The sequence below is a fragment of the Giraffa tippelskirchi genome, chromosome 7, assembly GCF_054371585.1.
Source record: "Giraffa tippelskirchi isolate mGirTip1 chromosome 7, T2T-mGirTip1v1.2.pri, whole genome shotgun sequence".
In the NCBI taxonomy this organism is placed as follows: Eukaryota; Metazoa; Chordata; class Mammalia; order Artiodactyla; family Giraffidae; genus Giraffa; species Giraffa tippelskirchi.
In genome coordinates, this window is record NC_137281.1 from 95,472,464 (window position 1) to 95,496,541 (window position 24,078).

The following is a 24,078-nucleotide window of genomic DNA, read 5'->3' on the forward strand; positions in this document are numbered from 1 at the left end:
TCAACTACTTTCAGTCAGAATCATAGCAACCAAAACAAAAACTGTGTACAGTCATTTAGTCATCTTATCCATGCATCAATGATTACCTTTTTCTGGAATTATGTCAATACTACCTGTGTGTGTTATTTTCTCGTGTTTTTGCAGGTTTGGGCCGGGCTTAGTCATCTACTGGTACGGGTTTATCCAGGAGCTGGACTGTAACCGGGAGAGGGGCATCCTGCTCCATGCCTGCTTCCCCACTGACATAGTCACCTTGTGCCACAGTGTTGCTTGACCCTGATGATCCTGGAAGAGAAGCTGGGAGGAAAAGGTGAATCCGGAAGCAATTTTACTTTCCTGCAGCGTAAACTCCTGGCAACATCTGCCCTGAACTTCAGCTGAACTCTCGCTGCCCGTGGTCACACCACTACCTCTTTAGACAAACATATCAAGAGTTTCTGTTTTCCTTCATCCCTTGCTCATGGGAACAGCCAAGAACTACAGACACAACCCACTCATTATCAGCATTTCTGTCTCTGTCAAACAGTTAGTTTATAGATAGTCATAATCTTTCTTCCTTCCGGATGGTTTCTCCTTATATACTGAACAAAAGAAAAAATGTGGAGATTGAAAGGTGTGATTTTTCAATTCTCCGCCCAGTTACCGAATCGCCCTTTTTTTTTTTTTTTTGCTAAGCCTGAATTCATTCTCCCTCCCCATTTCTCTTCATGTATACTTACAGATACCCAGGGTTGCATTACCGTCATGGAGTAACCTCTCACGGTCCTAGTAAAGCCAAAGCCGTGAAGGCTGTAACTAGATTTTCTCGCTCACCTGCAAGGGCTGAGCTTGCTGGGAGCCTGTGCTTGTTTTGTCCAGTCTTTATGGTTTCCTGACTTCTATGGCAGAAAGCCAAGCTGAAAAAAATATACTTGATGAGAATTTCTTCTTTTTATATTACTTGTTTGAACACCAAACATTTTCCACTTATCTCATTTAAAAGCATTAGTTATGTTGTGTCTGGAAACCACGCTTCTCTTTTGGATTGGGGGCTGAGGGCAGACAGCTGAAGCTCAGGGCCAGCCTTGACAACAGTTTATTTTTAAACACGACTAGTTGTCCGTAGGTATGGATGGTAGTTGGTATTTTTATGAGTAAAATTTTTCAAAAGTGCATTTTTTACCCTGTTTTATATCTCCATTTATACCACATAATTATATAACACTCAAATAATTTAGCCATTAGGGAAGTTTGGCTTTGAATGAATTAAGTGTACCAAAAATAAACCTAGAGCAATTTTCAGGTTAGCAAAATAAAAGAAGTTTTGTATTTGTTCACTTTCATTTATTCACCTTTTATACTGCAAACCAAATTTCAATCTGAAGGAAAACATCATTATAAATTCATTATAAACCTATCTTTTAGGAAGGTAAAAAAATTAATCCATACCCAAAAATGTATTTAGTAAAATTTTCCCCCATGTTGACAAAAAAAATATTCTTTATAATGTTGAGTGAGTTTGGAAATATTAGTAAAAATGTAACTTTTACAAACACCCTCAAGTTATATGCATTGCTTGGTTCTTTCAAAAGACTAACTGTACTGTCTGTACTTTGTTCATTTTGCACCTAAGAGGGTATGCAGACATCTTCCTATTACCTTTCCTTTAAAGAACACAAACATGTCGGGTGCAGGCGTGGATTTTAGCTCTGTGGTAGGTTGCATTAAACAAGAAAGAGGGAGAAGATGAAATGGTATGGTATTATCAGGCAAACTTGTACTTCAGTGTAAAATTCACCATACAGGTTTTGTGTGTAAAATAGAATGACTGGGAACCACTGCCATTGTCTTGATACACACACACACACACACATTTAGACCAAACTGTTGTTAAAAGCAGTTTTCATGGCATGCTTTAAACTGATTTTTCTTCTTTAGGAGTAAATTACATGGATCTGCACAGATGTTGAAAACCTTGTTAAACCCTCATCAAGGATTTGTTTATTTTGCATTAAACAAATTTATGATGAAGGGGCACAAATAAATTTTAAAAATGAAAGAGGTGCTTGCTCCTACCTGGCACCCTGACATAACATGTTAGGAGAAGGTACCAATGTTCTCTGGCAAAGGCACCACCTTTTCTTTATGGATGAGATTTTAAAATCTGCCCTGAAAAGTGGGAAAGAAACCAGCGGTAGACTATACATACCATGATAAAGTTACAAAGTTATTTAAAACTAAGCCTTATAGGACATAAAAACTAATGTGATTATAATGTGTATTACTTTTCAGTAGACATTGGAGGAGTGGTGTTGGGGGGACTGATGTTCCTAGACTAGAAGCCGAAATCCTCCTTGTCCTTTTATGTAAGAAGTACTTATCTGTGCTATTAATATTTCTATGTGTGTTGTTGGTTTACTTGTTTGTGTTTTTTTTCAATTTAGACAGTATAAACATCGCCCCTTAAAGAGTAGACATACGGTGACAATTTTTGTTTTTTTGCTCTTGTCATTAGAACATTAACGTTAAAGTCAAATCCTACTTCATGGAGATCTCTGCAAACCGTGCTGATGAATTAAGCCAAGTCAGAGAGCAGGAGTGTGTGTACAAACATAAAACTCAGTGATGTTCTCTCTGTCATGTGTAGACTTGCCAAGTGTCTGCTCTCACAAACAAACAAGAGACACTGTTCGAAGCTCTCAGAGGGATGAGTTCAGAGCAAAGCTGATCCAGACTTCAGGCTATTTCACAGACTTGGTCCCACCCCATTTCTACCCCAAACAAACAAAAAACAATGAGACTTCTTTTTTTTTTTTAATTTGCTTTGGGCAAGGTGTCTGTCACCTTTTCTAAACACTCCTAAATCATATGTAAAAAGGAGGCTTGGGTGCAGAGTAGAAAACTGGCTCTCCAGGGGACATCATTTTCCTTTAAGCATAGGTGTGTGTAGCTGCTCATTATTGGCGAGGCTTAATTCCACTCTGGAAAAAGATGATAAGTTGTCAAGTCTTTGAGGGGGTGCACTCACTCATTGAAGCCGCCAGGGGATTGCTTAGTGCCCTGGATGAGGTCATCCACTAAATGGGCCCCGGTGGGCCTCACTAATAAACGCACAGCGCCCAAGTGAACAGTTAATTCACTCGCCCCTCCCTGAGGAGCTACACCCAGTGTTTCCTTTGCTCTCTGGAACCAAGATATCGGAGATGTCTGCTCTTTCTCACCAGCTCCCCCACCCCACACACACCCTTTTCAGATCTGCAGTTTCAGTTGAATTAAACCTTTCACGTGCCGGCCTCCGTTTCCTCCTTCTTCCCTGTCATCTCCCCTTCTTCAGCCTTCTTCCCATGCGGACACACATTCGGCACTTACTCGCTACAACTCATTGGAAACGACTCTGACGCTGGGAAAGACTGAGGGCGGGAGAGAAGGGGACGACAGAGGCTGAGAGCTTGGATGGCATCACTGACTCAATGGGCGTTAGTTTGAGCAAACTCTGGGAGATAATGAAGGCCAGGGAAGCCTGACGTGCTGCGATTCATGGGGTCGCAAAAGTCAGACACGACTGAGCGAGTGAACAGCAACAACAACACTATCCCTTGGTTCTTTTTCTCTCTGGAAAATGATCCCAGGACTGAAATGCAGCCCATCTGAATCCTGATCCCTGTATTTTCAGAGTGTCCAGGTTGGGGAAGAACAATTGGCCTAAACCCTCTGGAGAAAAGCACACCTAAGGCTCCTCCTTGTACCCAGTGTTCACAGGCATCTCTGGCACCTGAAGATCGTAAAACCTGCAACTAAGATATCTATAGGGTCAAAGAGAGCCTGAGGTTTAGTCTGTCCGTAACTATTTTGGCAAAAAGAGTCCAAAGAACATGTGAGGTTTACTGATATCTTCAGGCTGAATGGTGATGTTTAGCTGATTAAAATTACTAATTAAAATAGTAAAATGTCTCTGTGATTCAATTAGAGAATCATGGCCTAGCTCGTTCATCTTGGGGGAAGCTTGCCATTTTCCATGTGATCTGCTAGGAGCAAATTGCCTCCTAACTATAACTATTTTGTGAGTAGGATGGGAGGTGAAAATCTCCCAGTTGGCACCTTCTCAATTAGGGTCAAGGAACAAAGCCGGCTTAACTAGAGAGGAAATTAAAAGGCAAACAATAGGAGTTTGCCTGCACTGTCACCATTTATAGCGAGATCCTCTCTGGACCTGCCTGGTAGGTCACCCTCAGGTTAAGGAAAGATCCCAGTGACAGAGTTCAGACCCTCTAATTGTATTATGCCAAACTAACCTTCCTATATATAGTAAAAATGGTCTGAAGATGTTTTATTAAGAACATGCCTGGATTGCAAAGATTAAGGAAGATGGAATTATGAATTAAATAATAACCAGAACAGCTTGGGTTCCCCTTCTGTTTTTCACTTTCCTGCTATTGTTTTGAATATGGCTGTGAGACAAAGAGCTGCTTAGGTCAAGAACTATAAATTACGGTTTTCATACAATAGTCATCCACTAAAATGATTTCAAAGCTTGATCAAAGTACTTCAAAAAGACTTTTAAAACTTTTCCACAATGCAGGGGGAGGGGAAAGACTCATTTGATGCTTTAATTTGCTTCAGTCAGTCTAGCAGAGTTCCATCTTGGCGTCATACCTACTTTATATAAAATCCCACTCATTAGTTAAAGAAATCCAACTTGTTCTTATTGTTGTCTCATGTACAAGTAAAGGGGATTTACGTTTCCATCTAGTTAACTGGCACAACTAAACCTTTGGAGCACTTGTAATGGAAGGAAAAGGTGCACATAATCCTGCTTTCAAAGAAGCATAACTTGACAGCATTTAATCATGATATGCAAGGTGTTTAAGTCTAACTCCCTGATTAGAATTAAAGTGGATATCAGTGGATTTAGTTGGCATCTTAATAATAGTCATGGTAGCAGATAGATTTCGTGTTTCATCTTTTTTCCCTCACCACTTGCATTTACTTGGAGCTGTCTCATGTCATAAGCAAGGATGATGAGAGGTACCCTAGTGGTAGATAAATTGAGTAAATTCTAGGCCCAACCATACATAAAGACAGTGTGGGATGGCTGCCACAATGCTTCCCTGTCAGGTAATTTTTATTTTTTAAAAGGAAGGTCATTTTGAAATGCTGACATGAAATATAACCAAGTCAATTAAGTAATAACAATGGAAGTTCAGAGTTTAATTGAGGCCTGAACATGAAGCCACCGACCATTAACCTAAAGCAGTCATGAATTCCCCTGAAAACAGCCTCAGTTAAAGGTATTTCTAGAACAGCTAGCACTTTAAAAAAAAAAAAAAAAAGTCATTTTTATATTCAACACAGGTACAGTCAGAAATTACAATTGAGTGTATCTAAAGTGTACTGTTTTTTAATTTTAATTGAAATTTCTTTTATAGGGAAAAATCAAAATTTATATAATCCCAATGACCTCTGCAGGAAACCATAGTTTTGTAAGTAAACCGAAAGTTGTAAGCCCCTTTTATTTGATTGTGCCACGTTTATCTCAATTGTTGACGTACTTCTCTCTGTAGTTGTTCATTGGCGATTTTCTGAGTCGATTGTAAGCTCCATAGAGTAGGAACTATGTTTATCTTGTTCACCACTCTATGACCCAATAACTAACAGAGCTCCTGGCACAGAGCAGGTGTTCAATAAATGTTGAATGCACAAATGAATGACTGTTAAGCTTAGATTAAATATGCTCTTACTCACTTGCATTAAAGGAATAATTGAAGCCTTTTTATTTTAACTTTCTCATTTTCTTCAGCTGAAAACTGGGTGTATTTATTGGAATCAGAGAAACACATCATGTATTTTGGCATTAATTACTTTGGTGAGAATTAATTACTTTAGAAACCCTCAAAATCTGAAATATGGCAGTTTCATCAACCAGAGTATTTAAGGATGCATACTTAGTTGCAAAGGCTTCCCTGGTGGCTTAGAAGGTAAAGAATCCTCTGCCAATGCAGGAGAGACAGTTTGATCCCTGGGTTGGGAAGATCCCCTGGAGAAGGAAATGGCTACCCACTCTAGTATCCTTGCCTGGAGAATCCATGGAGAGAGGAGCCTGGTGGGCTACAATCCATAGGGTCACAAAGAACTGGACATGACTAAAGCAACTTAGCATCTACACATACACTTAGTTGTAAGAGGAATTCCTGTGCTTTCATTGCTTTTGCCTTAAAACTAGCCTTTGTTTATCCAATATATTGCTAAATTAACTCAAACATTTTAAAATTTTTTCTTTTTTTTTTTAAAGGCTTATTAAGGCTTAGCTTTATCTTTACATTTCTATTTAAGGAAGTTTCCCCTAAAATCAAGTCAAGGAAACTATGTTTTGTACACAGATTTAGGGATATTTGGTGGAATTATTAGATTAACTGCAAAAAATGGTACTTTCCGTTGCTCGCTTTTATACTGCTGAGCCGGTGACAAAATGCTTCCTGGCCATAGAAGTGTCTGCTGGCTCAGAAGAGATGGGTTGTCTGGTCATTGGCCAACAGGATCTGACTTGGGAGAGACACTGTCCATGAACTGCTCAGGGGGTATTTCCCTGTTAGTCATTAATTCAGAGTATGTTATCATCTGAAAGCCAGAGACATTTGGCATATTTCCTCATATTTTGAAGACTTATGACACAAAAGGAGCTGGAATTCTCACATTTCTTCTGTGCTCTGCTGGTTTCCCAGGACTTAATTCATTGGGGCCGTTTTGGTACGTGATTCCTTCCATGAGTGTTTCCGGAGAGAACTGACTCACAGGACAGATATTGCTGAGACTGGATCCTCTTTGGCTCTGTGGGATGTTTCCATCTTATATTTTTAGCATTTAGGGTCTTGAAGACATGAATATTTATTGAGTCCCTGATGTATGTTTGGCAGGCTATAGTCCATGGGGTCGCAAAAGTCAGACACGACTTAGTGACTAAACAGCAACAACAACAAGTGTATGTTTAGAACTGTCTCAGGTGCTGTGGGGAATTCAAAAATATGCAGTAAATGCTCATTTTGGGGAAAATAAATCATTACTTGGGCTTCCCGGGTGGCTCAGCCACAGTGCACAAATCATTACTTGGCAAAATGAAAGCAAAAGATTTGAAAATTTCAGAAAAGACAATTATAGTATAAAAAGGAAAGAGGCAAACCTGTGGTGCTTTTAGTAAGATATTTTACTTCTAGACTTTGGGCAGCAAATAATTTTCTATATGCTGTGGTAGCTGTGTTCACTACTGTTGAGAAGGGTTATAGGCTGAGTCTAGCTCAGTGGGAAATAAGGCTGTGATTAATTCTGGGCACTAGTCTTTGGAGTGGGTAGTGATCACGTAGATGCCACATATTTTCTATTCCCGCCCTAGGCCATTCATGTTTAGTGCAAATATAAATAAATTCTAAGCATTTGGAACAGAACTCATAATCTTGTTCATGGGCCTGAGTAATAAACAGTAACATTTTTCATTGGTTCTATAACATCAAGTGAAGTATTAGTAACATCTGTCCATGGCTGAGATCTGTTTAGCAATTCGTATAAGCAAAACATTTCAATAGGAATATGATTTAAAAACTCAAGATAAACACTTTAGAAGGCCACAGATAATTATTGTTCTCAGTAAAGTAAACACCTACAAGTTACATGACGTTATTGAAGAGAAACATTGGGTCTCTACAGTTTGGGCTGTCCATAAGAATCTTGAAGATTTGAGGATTGTCTTCTATTAGATGGTCTCACATACTCCTTAGATTTTTATTTTTATTGTTTGTTTTCCCAGTAAATGCAAGCTGAGATTTCAAGGTCAGCTGCAGAACAGGCCTTCCTTCTCTTTCATGGTCTTAATGTCTTCTGGATTTCAATTTCCTACTTAGTGCAGTGCATTTTTATAAAGTAGTCATTATATATTTGTTATATTTGTTTTAAAATATGTTTCCAGAGAGAAGTGTTGAAATATTTTCAAAGATGAAAGAGATGGGTATGCCTTACATGGTAATGCAGTTTTTGTTAATATACTTACCATTAAGCCATAAATAATGTTCCTAAAACCTTTTAATTGAATCAGCTCATTAATTCTGTCAGCTAAAATAATGACAATCATTGCACATAGAAAATTAGTAGGTAAAAAGCTAAAAATATTTTGTTGCTTGCTGATTTGAATAGAAGAATCCATCTTGGTTTTCCAAGTTACAATTTTTAAAAAAGCATTTTGTGGTAAATCAAAAAAGAAAAGAAAAGCAATTCAGCCTAACAGAGGGTAATCGAAAACCAGAACAGTGAGAAAGATGGCAAAGTGGACATAAGTGCATTGCATGTCAATGTAAAACTCAGTCTTTTGGTAAATTATTTTCATCTTACTTGCTTCCCCACTATCCTTGAAAGTGTTTCCCAATGACAAAGGGGTTAAAAACAGCAGCAGCAGCTTGGAGGCGTGGAGTGAGCAAAGAAGCCCTTGTGAGAATTGAATTGCATTTTCAATCGGTTCCCTGAGAGGTGTGCGGAAAGGAAAATTGAGCCATTAAGCAAAGAAGAGATGAGTTTGACTCATAGACTCAGAGAATTTTAGAATTGGAAGAGACCAGAGACCTCATTGTACAAGTGAGAAAACTGGAATCAGGTGAGGTCACGTGACTCATCCAAGGTGACAGAGCTAGCTAATTGGAGGCAGGACTAGAATCCGTCCTTCCTAACCTCCTGTCCACCATCATTGTCACCATGACGTTAATCATTTATTCTAGAAAGAGCTTCCAATACCTAAGTTATATTTACTGTTTACAAAATAAAAGATCATTGTATATTTTTTGAATGAACATTCTGAATCTTACTGTTTTTGCTCTGTTCCTCACTGTCTGATCTCTATAGTAGAAATCAGCTGTTGCTTTGACAGAAATACCTCTCATTTTATTTGCACTTAAGTAACCTAAAATCCTTATCATTTGGTGGTAGTTTCCTTTTTTTTGGCTGTGTAGCTTGGGGGATCTTAGTTCCCCAACCAGGGGTTAGACCCTGGTGCTGGCAGTGAAAGCGCAGCGTTCAGTTTCTATACATTGCCATGTAGCTTAAGGATTTGCTACTAAAAAAATGATTTTGGAAACAGTTGTAGGTTACTTTCCCCCCTGGCTGATTTACATATTCATTTGATTTCTCCTTCCATTAAAAAAATCCACAGATGTTATGTTTACTATCTTCTGTTCCTGTAAGGATAATGTTTAAACCGATAGTAATTGATGAATTTTTCTAATCATCACCAGTAATGATTAGTATATCATGTTCTATAACTGTACCCAGTAGAAGCTGATGGCTTACACTCAATTTGGTGACAGGCTGGAATCCCTGCTCCCCCACTTAAATAATGAGCCTAAAAGCTTCAATTTCTTCAGTTGTAAAATTGACGTAATACCTATCACATAAGACTATTGTAAGGATTAAATAAGATTATTATGTAATACATCATACATCAACGCTCTAGCAAAACTAGTATCATATCTCATAGTTTTATTGTACATTATATAGTTATTAATAATATCACTACCATAGAAGGATCCATCTAATAAACGAAATGCACCATTAAAAAACTATGCGTTTTCTCTGTTAACATCAACATCAGTATAAGGTAGATAGCTTGGTTTATTACTGCTTTTCTAAAACTCATTTAAAAAAAGCCATTTTTCCTAAAGTTAAGGGAGAGGCAGTGGGGATATATTTAGTTGATTGTTTTCGCAGACACATGTCTCACTTAACATTCCTCTTCTCAGGAGGAACTCGGAGCCCATGTTTCTTTTGATAGTGACCATAGCCTTGACCATAAATACAACTTTGGAGACAACACAGCACAGGAACTAGCTAGGGCTTCCAGGTCTGATTGAAGGCCCCTATCAGCAGTGCTCCAGATGAGCCCCTGAAGGTTTGTCATAATAGAAAAGGTTTCTTTTGGGACTGAAATACCTTCTCCAGGCTATGGGCTATTGTTAATTCAGTGAAAGAGAGCATAAAATGCTATTTGAATGTGATCTTTGAAAAACTGAAAACAGCAAAGCAAAAAGGAATTTGGGGAAATGAATACTAGTTTGTTCCTGGATTCTTTCTCTGACTGATGCTCCTGACACTACTGGGTGCAGTTTTGTAAAAGACCTGACTTTGGCCAGTGCACCCACCCCTAAACTTTGACCTCATTATATCACAGGCAAGCTGAACAGGTTTCCAGCAAATGAACAAGCACAGAGGCTTCCCTCTGTGATCACTTGCCAGTCTTCTTAGATGCTTGAGGCAGGTTCTGCATCAGATTGTCCTTGGCAGCAGAGGACACTGTAACAGAAACACTGGGCATAGAAGCGTGGCTCCTTTCATCTGGGAGCTTGGGATCATTTTGCAAATAATTAACTGCTTCAGAACACCCCTGCCAGGTGAAGAAGTGCTCCTGTGTCTGTGCACAGAGGAGTTAACCAGTTGAGCTGTGTTTCTTGTAGAAGTTTTTTGTTTACTTAGAATCTGCCTGCAGTGCAGGAGACCAGGGTTCAGTCCCTGGGTTGGGAAGATCCCCTGTAGTAGGAGATGACAACCCACTCCAGTATTCTTGCCTGGAGAATCCCATGAACAGAGAAGCCTGGCGGGCTACAAAGTGTCAGACACGACTGAGCAATGGGCTCATTTTAGCACACACAGGTTGTATGGTCTAAAGATAATCTAGACACCTTAATTAACTGAATTTGAAAATTTCAGATGAATTTGCATTGCCCTCAACCTGGCAGCACATCTTGTTGAAAACATGAAGACTGGTACGAACTGTCCTGAAATGGCTTGATCTGATTATCACCTAAAATTGATCTAGGTTTGCAACTCATTGAAGTCAGATCATTGGAAGGACTGGTGCTGAAACTGAAGCTCCAATACTTTGGCCACCTGATGCGAAGAGCTGACTCATTGGAAAAAGACTCTGATGCTGGCAAAGATGGAAGGCAAAAGGAGAAGAGGGCATCAGAGGGTGAGATGGTTAGATAGCATCAGTGACTCAATGGATATGAATCTGAGCAAACTCTAGGAGATAGTGAAGGACAGGGAAGCCTGGTGTGGTACAGTCCATGGGGTTGCAAAGTCAAACAGGACTTAGAGACTGAACAACAGCAACAACATATAATAAAAACTTGTATTTAGAATATTTCTAAAACTCTGAAAACTAAATAATGATAAAAATCAACTCAAAAAATAATTGGGAAAAGATTTGGACAGTCATTTAACCAATGAAGAAATATGCTATATGAACACATGAAAAGATATTCATCATCATTAATCATTAGTAAAATACAAATGACAGTACAATAAGATACCACTATACAACTATGACAATAGCTCAAATAAAAAATTGACATTATCAAATGTTAAAGTAAGATGTGGAGCAACTGAAACTCTCTTATGCAAAATGGTATAGCCAACTGATTAAACAATTGGCAGTTTCTTAAAACATTAAATAAACAGCAAATAACCCAGCAGTTTACTCAAGAGAAATGAAGGGTTTTCATAAAAACCTCTCCACCAACAGTTATAGTAATGTTACTTATAATTGCCAAAAGCTAGCAACAAACCAAATGTTCCTTTTTATTGCTGATTAGTATTCCATTGCATGGATGGACTGTGTACACAGTGGTCCATCCATGCAATGGAATACTAAACAGCAATATAAAGGAACCAACAACAGATACTCACCACACATAAAGAATTTTCAAAAGAGTAGTGCCAAGTGAAAGAAGCCAGACTTAAAAGACTGTATACAGTATATTCCATTTTTAGAATATTCTGGAAAAGTCAAATCTATAGGGACAGGAATCAAAGCAATGATTGCCAGGGATTAGAGGGGAGGAAATTAACTACAAAGGGGCATGAGAGAACTTTGAGGATGTAACAAATGTTCCTGATGGTTGCACACTATATACATTTTTCAAAATTCATAGACCTCTGCACCAAAAAAGAGTGGACTGTGTAAATTATACCTCAATAAACAACAAAAGCAAATAAATGTAAAGATTTTAAAATAGATAATTTCAAATCAGTTTGTTCTTCAAATGTTGGAAATGTTTTGACAGTGTATGGGTTAAGCTTTTTCCTGATTCAGTTTATTATTTTGGTTGAGCTATTTCAATATGCAATTTCCCTTCTCCAGTGGAACACATTTTGTCAGAACTCTCCACCATGACCCATCCATCTTGCATGGCCCTACACAGCATGGCTCATCATTTCACTGAGTTAGACAAGGCTGTGATCCATATGATCGGATTGGTTAGTTTTCTGTGGTTGTGGTTTTCAGTCTGTCTGCCTTCTGATGGAGAAGGATAAGAGGCTTATGGAAGCTTCCTGATGGGAGAGACTGACTAAGGAGGAAACTGGGTCTTGTTCTGATGGGCGGGGCCATGCTCTTATATTGAAGAAAGTGGGGAAAACCACTAGACCATTCAGTTATGACCTAAATCAAAACCCTTACGATTATACAGTGGAAGTGAGAAATAGATTTAAGGGTAGATCTGATAGAGTGCCTGATGAACTATGGAACAGAGGTTCGTGACGTTGTACAGGAGACAGGGATCAAGACCATCCCCAAGAAAAGGAAATGCAAAAAGGCAAAATGGTTGTCTGAGGAGGCCTTACAAATAGCTCAGAAAAGAAGAGAAGGAAAAAGCAAAGGAGAAAAGGAAAGATATACCCATTTGAATGCAGAGTTTCAAAGAATAGCAAAGAGGGATAAGAAAGCCTTCCTCAGTGATCACTGCAAAGAAATAGAGGAAAACAACAGAATGGGAAAGACTAGAGATCTCTTCAAGAAAACTAGAGATACCAAGGGGAAATTTCATGCAAAGATGGGCTCAATAAAGGACAGAAATGATATGGACCTAAGAGAAGCAGAAGATATTAAGAAGAGGTCGCAAGAATACACAGAAGAACTATACAAAAAAAGAGCTTCATGACCCAGATAATCACAATGGTGTGATCACTCACCTAGAGCCAGACATCCTGGAATGTGAAGTCAAGTAGGCCTTAGGAAGCATCACTACAAACAAAGCTAGAGGAGGTGATGGAATTCCAGCTGAGCTATTTCAAATCCTAAAAGATGATGCTGTGAAAGTGCTGCACTCAATATGTCAGCAAATTTGGAAAACTCAGCAGTGGCCACAGGACTGGAAAAGGTCACTTTTCATTCCAATCCCAAAGAAAGGTAATGCCGAAGAATGTTCAAACTACCACGCAATTGCACTCATCTTACACACAAGTACAGTAATGCTAAAAATTCTCCAAGCCAGGCTTCAACAGTACATGAACCGTGAACTTCCAGATGTTCAAGCTGGTTTTAGAAAAGCTAAAGGAACCAGAGATCAAATTGCCAGCATCCGTTGGATTATCAAAAAAGCAAGAGAGTTCTAAAAAAACATCTGCTTCTGCTTTATTGATTATGCCAAATCCTTTGACTGTGTGGATCACAACTGTGGAAAATTCTCAAAGAGATGGGAATACCAGACCACCTCACCTGCCTCTTGAGAAATCTCAATGCAGGTCAGGAAGCAACAGTTAGAAGTGGACATGAAACAACAGACTGGTTCCAAATAGGAAAAGGAGTACGTCAAGGCTGTATATTGTCACCCTGCTTGTTTAACTTATATGCAAAGTACATCATAAGAAACTCTGGGCTGGATGAAGCACAAGCTGAAATCAAGATTGCTGGGAGAAATATCAATAACCTCAGATATGAAGATGACACCACACTTATGACAGAAAGCAAAGAATAACTAAAGAGCCTCTTGATTAAACTAAAAGAGGAAAGTGAAAAAATTGGCTTAAAACTCAACATTCACAGAATTCAGATCATGGCATCCGGTCCCATCCCTTCAAGGCAAATAGATGGGGAAACAATGGAAGCAGTGGCAGACTTTATTCTTTTGGGGTCCAAAATCACTGCAGATGGTGACTGCAGCAATGAAATTAAAAGACACTTACTTCTTGGAAGAAAAGTTATGACCAACCTAGACAGCATATTGAAAAACAGAGGCATTACTTTGCCAACAAAGGTCCAGCCAGTCAAAGCTACGGTTTTTCCAGTAGTCATGTATGGATGTGAGAGTTGGACTATGAAGAAAGCTGAGCACTGAAGAATTGATGGTTTTGAACTGTGAGAAGACTCTTAAGAGTCCCTTGGAGAGCAAGGAGATCCAACTAGTCCATCCTGAAGGAAATCAGTCCTAAATATTCATTGGAAGGACTGATGCTGACGCTGAAACTCCAGTACTTTGGGCCACCTGATGCAAAGAACTGACTCCTTGGAAAAGACCCTGATGTTGGGAAAGATTGAAGGTGGGAGGACAAGGGGACGACAGGATGAGATGGTTGGATGGATGGCTTCACCGACTCAACTGACGTAAGTTTGAGTAAACTCTGGGAGTTGGTGATGGACAGGGAGGCCTGTTGTGCTGCAGTCCATGGGGTCGCAAAGAGTTGGACACAACTGAGCGATTGAACTGAACTGAACAGAACTGAATTTACTATTTATAAAATATTAACATACTAACTTATAATATTAGCTATACTTGAAATATGTATATGTTGTTTAATGTCAAAATTTAGAAGAGCAAATCATATTCAAGCAAAAGAAGCAAAAATTACATCTTGTTTCATAGCTTTGGACAAAATATTCATGCAACATAACAAGTATTTATCTGGCATATATTGTTCCAGAATCTGTGAAGTAGCCAGCTTTGCAAGTTTTTAAAGCCTCTAATAGCCATATTAGGTCCTCAAAATTTCATTATTTCAAAGCACGTTAGAAAAGGTCCTGATGATATTATTTACAGAGTCCCATTTCTATCTTAGAATAACACCTGGTTTGTCATAAATAGATAGTAAGTGCTCATTATTTTATTATTTAAATTTCTTCCACTCGCTTTTATAATGCAAGTATAGTATTATCTGTCGTAGTTGCCTTTGTTAATTGCCTACCCACCAGCCAATCACCACAACCACCACCACACCTCCTTTCTATCCCAGCATTACTTTTGCTCAGATGTCCACTGTCCCCTAGATGGCTGTATACTTTCTCAGAGGAAGAGAACCTCAGCCCCATCCCCTAGAGGCACGTCATGGTTGCTCTAAGCCACTCGTGGCACCTCCCTTCTCTTGCCAGTGACTGGTGTAGGCATAGGCATATGATGCATTTGGACCAAAAACAGTTGAGAGAAAATCTGCTGAAGGGCTTCTGGGAAAGGCCTGCCTTGCTGATACAAAATCACAAAGAAAGAAATGGTCCCTCTTCTGCTGGTTGTATCTGGATGGGATGCATAGCTGTGGCCATCTGGCAACCAGGAGTAATGCTAGATCGCAGACAAGCCAACTCTCTGAGGATGAGGAGGCAGAAAAATGGAAAAAACATGACTCTGATGATGTCACCGAGTCCCTGTATTTATCTTGAAACTGCCACATCTCCTGTTATCTCAGCTAATAAATTTTCTTTACTCTTTAAGCCAGTTGAGCTAGTCTTTTCTGTTATTTGGAGCCAAAAAATGCCATAAGCAAAAACACTGTTACTTACAACAAATACACTGTTTCCCATCAAAGTGAGATCACAGAAAAGGAAACAGGGCATCCCCCATTTTTTGGACCTTAAAGATATAGAATATTAATTTTAGTGATTAAAAATATGTAAAAATTACTAATCATAAATGTTGATAAAAGAGGAAACTGATTGTGGGATGCAAGAACACTCTACTATCTTCACAATTTTTCTATAAATCTCTTATTTGAAAATAATATTCACTTGAAAATATGGCTAGATAATATAATAGTAGATAAAGAAAATGAGCCTTTAAAATGTGAAATTTTGGCTTCCCTGGTGGCTCCATGGTAAACAATCCACCTGCCAATGCAGGAGCTTTGGGTCCCATCCCTGATCCGGGAAGATCCCACATTCCTTCTGGGCAACTAAGCCCTTGTGCCACAACTATTGAGCCTGTGCCCTAGAGCCCAGGTGCTGCAGCTACTGCAACCCAAGCACTCTAGAGTCTGTGCTCCACAAGAGAAGCTACTGCAATGAGAAGCTCATGCATCACAGCTAGAGAGTAGCCCCCTCTCACCGAAACCAGAGAAAAGCCCATGCAGCAACAAAGACCCAGAACAGTCAAATAAATAAAATTCTTTCTTAAAATGTGAAATTAATTTGTATAGTGATGCTTCACAAGTGAGCCATTTTTTATGGTAAAACCTCTTCACTTCTGCAATCATTTCCATGCATCTTCCTGTAGAGCAAAGGCACTTCCTGAAAATGGGTAAGGGAACAGGAATTACCGTGTCTATTCAATGGATGAAACAACAGCCATACTAGAGAGTGAAGTGACCTGCTGGAGATCGCACACTAACAAGAGACAGAGCCAAGAACAGACCTGGCCTCCCAGGAAAGAAACTTTGCTTATTCCTCTCTTCCTCTACTTGAAATGGCAAGACCCACTTCCAAAAGCTCATGGAAAAAGGAAATTTTCAATTTGGTGGCAACTATTTAGACAATCTGCACATAGAGTGATAATTCTAATGCTGTGAGGTAAAGGATATGACTTTTTCTCTTAATTTTAAAAGAACATAACTGGAAAATCAATTCATTGATCAAATGACAATCGCTATTCCAAACATCCCCATTGGCAACTTACAGTACAATTCAATAAAAAAGTTGGCCTTTATACTCCTCTATTTCTTTAATGAAGCTAATCATATTTATTAGAATAAATTTTATAAACAGTGGGTGAAATACATATGTGTCTTTCAACTAATCTCTTCAATATACAGCGTTCTTATTGCAAAAGCCAGATTTCTGTACATAAATTATAAGTGTGACAAAGTATGAGCTGAACATTCTCCAGTGGCAGTATATCTGAATGACGGATAGATTGTATAAAAACCTTGCCTAGTGTCATACTGGAAAAACCAACCTTTGAAACTTATATAGTATTGTAAATCAATCATTTATCAATTGAAACAAAGAAAAGAAAACCAAGCCTCCTTTGATTTAAGAAAAGAAAGCAATGGCTATTATATCCAGCAGGCGGGTATGAAGAAAATTAAGTCTATAATATTAATAACTGCACTCAACAACGGCAACAACCAAATGGTAGAGCATTCCAGAGACCAGAGAGGGTTCTCCCTGTTTCCCAAGGAGAAAGACCAGCATCCAACCAATCTCCAAAGGATATTGACAGAAGATTAATCAGTGACAGTGAGGAGAGTTTTGCTATTGACACAAGTCATGGCCCATGATTAGGCCAGTGGACTCAAGAGTGGGAGGCATTCATCCCAGAGAATATGTAGGAAAAGTACATCAGAGCCTCTATTTTTTTATTATTAAAAAACCCTAATTGTACTAATATTTAATATGTTTTACTAATTTTACCAATATTCTTCAGTATTTTATAATACATGTAAATAAATATACACAGTTTAAAAGTGTGTGAACAATTTTTTTTCCCTGAGAGCATTATGTGATCAATAGGAGCAAGAATCAATAGGTATCACCTGTGAGTGTCCACAGTCATTTAATACAAACTACATACTGATTTTGACATGTCCTTCCAAATATATTGATCTGTTATGTCTTGAGTACTTCCAAGGGGCATACTCACTTTTCAGATACTTGGTCTCAATCTGGCAGTAACATCCTGTTGTAATCTAGGCATGGTAATCACAGAAAGCATTCAGTAATGAAGTATGACGTGCCCCTTTGCAAACACCCAGGTACTGCATTTGGAAAATTAACATAGCACACCGCAGAAGGGCTTCTCTTCTGACTCACATGGTAAAGAATCTGCCTGCAATGCAGGAGACCTGGGTTCGATCCCTGGGTTAGGAAGATCCCCTGGAGAAAGGAATGGCTACACGCTCCAGTATTCTGGCCTGGGAAATCACATGGACAGAAGAGCCTGGCAGGCTATAGTCCAAGGGGTCGCAAAGAGTCAGACAAGACTGAGTGACTAACACTTTCACTTTTCATACCAAAGAAGTGTAAAAAGAAGCAGACAACTGACTGTAATAGTTCAGTTTGCCACTTTTCAATTCATTTGGTCACACTGGGCATTATCCTATCCACAGGTCAGTAGTGGCACATACAAACACATTATTGATGAGAGATGTATTAATATGTCTTTTGTAACCCTAACACTATTGATCAGAGTTGTATCAATACGTTTTTAGAGAATAATACAATTAATATCACTGAGCAAAGTTGTTAAAGCTTAAATTGATCATGGTTCATTATACAACTTATGATTGTTGTCATCATTCACATTTTGCTTCATTAGGTTTTTTTCCAGACTTTGTGCATATTATAAACATAAAATTTTAAAAAATGATGCATTGTGAAATTTTGAGTGAAGAAGATTTTTTTGATGAGTTTTATCAGATAACTTTCTCTGATTGTCCAAGCAACATATATACTCACGTCCAGCTCTTTGCAACCCCAGGGACTATAACCTGCCAGGTTCCTCTCTTCATGGGATTCTCCAGGCAAGAATGCTGGAGTGGGTTGCCATTTCCTCCTTCAGAGGATCTTCCTGACCCGGGGATTGATCCAGCATCTCCTGTGACTCTTGCTTTGGCTGGTGGAGTCTTTCACCGCTGAACTACCAGGGAAATCCATACACTAATGCAAACTTTTTGGCACCAGGGACGGGTTTCATGGAAGACAATTTTTCCATGGACCGGGCAGTGGGAGGCGGGGGGGAGATAGGAATGGTCTGGGGATGATTCAAGCACATTACATTTATTATGTACTTATTTCTATTATTATTCCAGAGGTTAGGGACTCCTGTCTAGTGTCTCAGAAGATGAAAGTTCTTCAGAATATGGTTCTGATTCACACAGCGTGACTATTAGTCCGACAAAAAGACCAAAAAAAAAAAAAAAAACCACCTTCATGATTGATTTTGATCCAGAAAATGAAACTCACAATGTTGGAGAATGTTCCTTTGCTTCTACAAAGGGTGGATTGAAGACAACAATTTCACAAAAATCAAAAGACTTTGCAGGTGTGTCAGGTGTAACTATCGACTGTAATAACCTGCAAAGTGTTAGTAAACTAACAGAATTAATTTGGGGCTGGCCAAAATAAAAGTTGCCAGCCACAGGCATTAGTTCCTACAAAAATCCCCTGGTTAATAATGAGCTAAAATGGGGAGGCAGAAAATGGCAAAATAAACCAACAATTGAGTATGTTAGTTTTCAATAGCGATAAGTGCTATGGAGAAAAGAGAAGAGGGGGATATAACAGAGCAGTGTGGTTGGGAGAGGGGACACTTTAGATTATGTGCCCAAAGAAGGCGACAGACAGCAAAGACGTAGGTGAGAGGGGCTGAGCATACCATGCAGAGAGACAGCATGGGTGACACCCTTAGACAAGGAAGCCTGTCCCATTTGAAAATCACAGGAAGGGTTGTGACTGGAAATAGTGAGCAGGGAAGGAGATTGAAGTACTGGGACAGACAAAAGAATGTGTGGTGAGGTGTTCACTAAGTGCAGTTGGAAGCCATTGGAAGATACGAAGCACAGCAGTGAGACGATCTGAGTCACGTTTTTAGATCACTCTGACTACAATGAGGCAAACAGATTTTGGGGAGAAAGAGAGGAAGCAAAGATCAGGCAAGAAGCAGCATTATTCACAATATTCAAAAGGCAGAAGCAAGTGTCCCTGCATGGGTGAATGGATAAGCAGAATGTAGTATATATAGAATGGAATCTTATTCAGCTTTATAAAGGAGGGAAATTCTGACCTGGATGAACCTTGAGGATATTATGCTAAGTGAAATAAGCCAGACACAAAAGGGCAAATATACGATTCCACTTATATGAGGTTTGCCCTGAACTAGTCACATTCATAGAAACAAAAAGTAGAATGGTGGTTTCCAGGGGCTGTAGAATGGGGAGCTGGAAAGTGATTATTGACTAAGAGGTTCAGTGTGGGAATATGGATACGTTCTGGAGATGGATGACGGTGATGTTGCATAATAATGTGAGTGTACTTGATGCCTCTAAACTGTACATTTGAAAATGGCTGAAATGGTAACTTTTTATATACTTACCACAATAAAAAAAAAAAAAAATTAAGTGGTTTAAAGAAATAAAAAGAAATGATGATCGCTTGGTTTGAGTGGCAGAAGTGGGTAGATAAGAGGTATATTTAGAGCTAGAACCTAGAGGATTTGTGGACAGAGTAGACAGGCAGGGAGGAAAAGGTGAAGAGGAGAAAGAACTCCAGGATGACTTCTGAGTTTTTCTTGCTCGAATGGCAGTGCCGTTCACAGAGCTGAGGAAGCTTGGGGCTGGAGATTGTGGTGAAAAACCATATGGAGTGGAAATTTAGAGCTCTTATTTGGCTATATTAGTTTTGAGATGCCTTGTGGAATACAACCAATTGCAGGTGTCAAGTTAGCAGTCAAATGTGATGTCTGAAGGTCAAAGAGAAGACAGTGCTAGAGGCTGAATCTGGGGATCACTAATATATAGAGCCCTCTGCAGAGAGTGAAGCTAGAGAAGTTGGCTATTATATTGATACTTGGCTCAAAAGTTTCTAATGTATCATCCAAGAAAGGAGCCTAGCCTTGAACATAATTAATGATTTTTCTTTTTATGAACAAGAAGAGAAAGTTGAGATGACTAGAAAACCAAGTTTTTATGAAGGTGCTGAAGGTGCTTTCAGCCTCCCCACTGGGTGGTGGTTGTATAAATTCCTATGGTCTTTGAGATCTCTTTCGCCTCTTTTGTGTTTATCAGTACTGCTTTGTAATGAATGAAAGCTAACTTTTATTATGTAGATATTAGCTTTCTAATTCATTTGGAAGATGTCTCAAGGTGGAGAACATGTGATAATTGTTTGTATCACCCACTATAGTTACTGCAATGCCCTGCATGTAAAAGGCACTCAATACATGTGTCAATTAATGGACTAACATTTTAGGGAAAACAGTAAGATAATTCTCTAGCAAAGGAAAACAGCAAGATAAAATGTGCTATTGACTCATAGGTGCAATTATTGACCCATAGGTGCAATTATTGACCATTCTTTTCAGGAACAGCATCTTACTTTTTTTTGCCTAAATTGCCTAGGAAAAAAGAAAACAATCTAAATTATTCAAATGGAATAACAAATTCAAAGGGTCGGTGCACTTCCTCACTATGAACTACATATGTCTGGCACATAGGAGCTTGAAAGGTTACTCACTGGCAAAGTTTTGACTTAATTAAAAAATCCCTGATTATCAGAAAGTTATGGGAAGGAAAGCTTCCATGGATCAATGCGCTGTGCTACTTCACAGCCAGTCAAGTTCAAAACAGGTCAACAGCAGCACCCATCCCTCACAGTCATTCACTCAGCAAACATTCACCATGGACCCGTTACACATCAGTGAGACTTACCCTCAATTCTCAAGTAACTTCTCATTATGTTCACAGTCTAGCTTCCTTGTATGCCATGAGAAGAAGTAGACACATATTCAGGATCCTAGTACCTGCAGATGGTACACAGGACAAAAGCAAAGTTTCCTCCCAGCTGGAATGTATTGAGATCTTTTAAATATAATATGACATAAAATTAATTTCTAGGTAAGCAATGGGTTACTTGATGACTAGAAGATCCTTCCACTCTAAAGATCAGGCTGGTGACTGAATGTCAAAAGCAGCTTAATTCACCAATGGCACTGAAACATCTAGAGAAGGAAGCAGGCCTTCAGAAGGAGTGGTCAGACCAGAGGTTGGAGAAGGGGGCGTCAGAAATAGAGCAGTGGCAGGGGGTCCACAAATCCTCTAGGTTCTAGCTCTAAATATACCTCTTATCTACCCACTTCTGCCACTCAAACCAAGCGATGATCATTTCTTTTAATTTCTTTAAACCACTTAATTTTTTTTTTATTGTGGTAAGTATATAAAAAGTTACCATTTCAGCCATTTTCAAATGTACAGTTTAGCACATCGGGTGCAGGAGTGGGGAGAGGGAGGTGGAGTCATCAGGTCTCTGCTTGAGGAGGTGAATGTCTCAGGTTAGCAAGGCCTGTCAAACTTGAGTCACATAGCTCGTCTCCTGTCTTCTGACTCTCATGCATAAACTTTCTCATTACAATTTGGAGTTTCATTAGATTTCTTTTTGCTGGTGAGAAAACCAAGTTGTCTTGTCTTCTCGCAATTATATTTTATATTTTAATTAAATAGATGGACATTCTGGTTTATATAGGCTCACATAGGCTGGGTTCCTGCAAGTCTCTTCACAAGGAACAGATATGTCTCAGGGTGCCAAATGCATCACATTTCAGAGCCAGCAAATCTGAGGGCTGTCCTTTCAGTTCATCAATGGAAGTGCCAAACAGAGAAACTCTTTGGCAAGCGCCAGCCAACCCATGGGACACCCGTTTACTTTCAAGCCCCAAAGGAACTCCCTGGAAATAATGGTGTGAATCTTACCATGCCCAAGAAATAGTAATATTTCTTCACCTTGGAATCTTTATTCCTCAACAGGTTATTAGAGCTGTTGGGATTTTGTTTTGGTTTGGTTTGTCAGGCATGAATGAAGGAAAGTTGTCATAATTCACCTTGAGATTTATTTCCTACAAATCAAGGAATCATTTCATGCCTACACATGAATCCTTAAGCCCAGGGTTCCAGTTGCTACACATCCTCCCCTTAGATTGGTGAGAATCATCACTCTAAGAACCTGGAAACAAAGAGCAAGAGTTGGTGACATTCCACCATTCACATGGTTAAAAACACGAGTAGGATGTCTTTCTACTCTTGCTGAGAGGTCATGTAAACATGATATGGCAGAAATAAACCAGCCTATACCTTTGGATTTGCGAGTGAGTTCTTCTAATGAGACCTGTCAGATGCTTGTTACTACAAAATAAATGCCTTTTGGCTGCTTTTTTTTTTTTGCTCCTGATTAAAAAGAAAGCAAAACTGTAACACAATTCTTAAACAAATTTTAAATGATATCATCATTGCTTAATGCTTTTTTCACAATTCAGTTCACCACTGCAGGCAAATCAGTTTCTCATTCATAAAATCTCTGATTGTCAAAACAATGTACATGATAGTTTATCACAATGTAATATATCTTAGAAAGCAATCATAACATAAAGACTTAATCTTATGTAAAGGACAGCCTATTTTGATGTTTTAAAGGCAATCCCTAATTGGCTATTCACTAATTTGTTGCCATGAGCAACAAAATACTTTGTTTTGGAACCTTTCAGGATTTTAGTAGCTGTGTAGTGTGTCTCTGAATTTCTGAGGTTTTAATTCCTTTTTTCTTTTAGCCTTGGTACCTGTAATATTCAGATAGGAAAATTTAAATTTTTGTCTAAACATAATCCTGTTTAGAATTTTTTTTTAATTTATAACACACAAATAACAAGCGTATGTAGACTTTTTGTATTAGTTAGAATGCCTAGTTGAAAATACGAGAAACAAATACTGTTGACTTAACCTAAAGAGAATTTTTGATGTGTTAGTTTCCAAAGACTGCTATAGTAAAATACCACAAACTCAGCTGTTTAAAACAACAGAAATGTATTATCTCACAGCTCTGAAAGCTGGAATTCTAAACTCAATGTGTTGACAGGACCATGTTCTCTCAAGGGTTCTAGGGAAACTTCCTTGCCTTTTTCAGTTTCTGGTGGTTCCCAGCAATCCTTGGCATTCTTTGGATGGTGGATGGATCTCTCCAGTTGCTTCCTCTTTTGCCACAGGGCCTTCTCACTGTGGCTGTGTGTCTCTTCTTATAACAAAGTCAATAATTGGACTGGTTGTTCAGTCGCTAAGTCATGTATGACTCTTGGCAACCCCATGGACCGCAGCATGCCAGGCTTCCCTGTCCTTCACTATACCCTGGAGTTTGCTCAAATTCATGTCCATTGAGTCGGTAATGAAATCTCGCCATCTCATCCTCTGCTGCTCTCTTCTTTTGCCTTGAATCTTTCCCAGCATCAGGGTCTTTTCCAATCAGTCTACTCTTTGTATCAGGTGGCCAAAGTACTGGAGCTTCCGCTTCAGCCTCAGTCCTTCCAATGAATATTTGGGGTTGATTTCCTT

The 24,078-nt window shown here is 39.0% G+C and overlaps 1 protein-coding gene and 1 long non-coding RNA gene across 7 annotated transcripts in view; one reads left to right on the forward strand and one right to left on the reverse strand.

The window, feature by feature from the left end:
- Positions 1-1,541, forward strand: part of CDIN1 (CDAN1 interacting nuclease 1) — a 233,470-nt gene extending 231,929 nt beyond the window's left edge. For all 5 annotated transcript variants that reach the window (XM_081507112.1, XM_081507111.1, XM_081507114.1 and 2 more), the window contains one exon: positions 145-1,541. In XM_081507112.1, coding sequence (XP_081363238.1) covers positions 145-274 — 130 coding nt within the window. In that variant the 3' untranslated portion in view covers positions 275-1,541. The remainder of the gene's footprint in view (positions 1-144) is intronic.
- Positions 814-22,702, reverse strand: LOC145512754 (uncharacterized). Of its 2 annotated transcripts, none has more exons than XR_014058766.1 (3): positions 22,453-22,702; positions 21,415-21,506; positions 814-896 (listed from the first exon to the last, which is right to left on the reverse strand). It is a non-coding gene; the product is annotated as an uncharacterized LOC145512754 (long non-coding RNA). The 2 variants fall into 2 exon arrangements; XR_014058767.1 differs by lacking the exon at positions 814-896 and adding an exon at positions 17,529-17,676 and having other exon boundaries at positions 22,453-22,671.
- Positions 22,703-24,078: the final 1,376 nt, after the last annotated feature.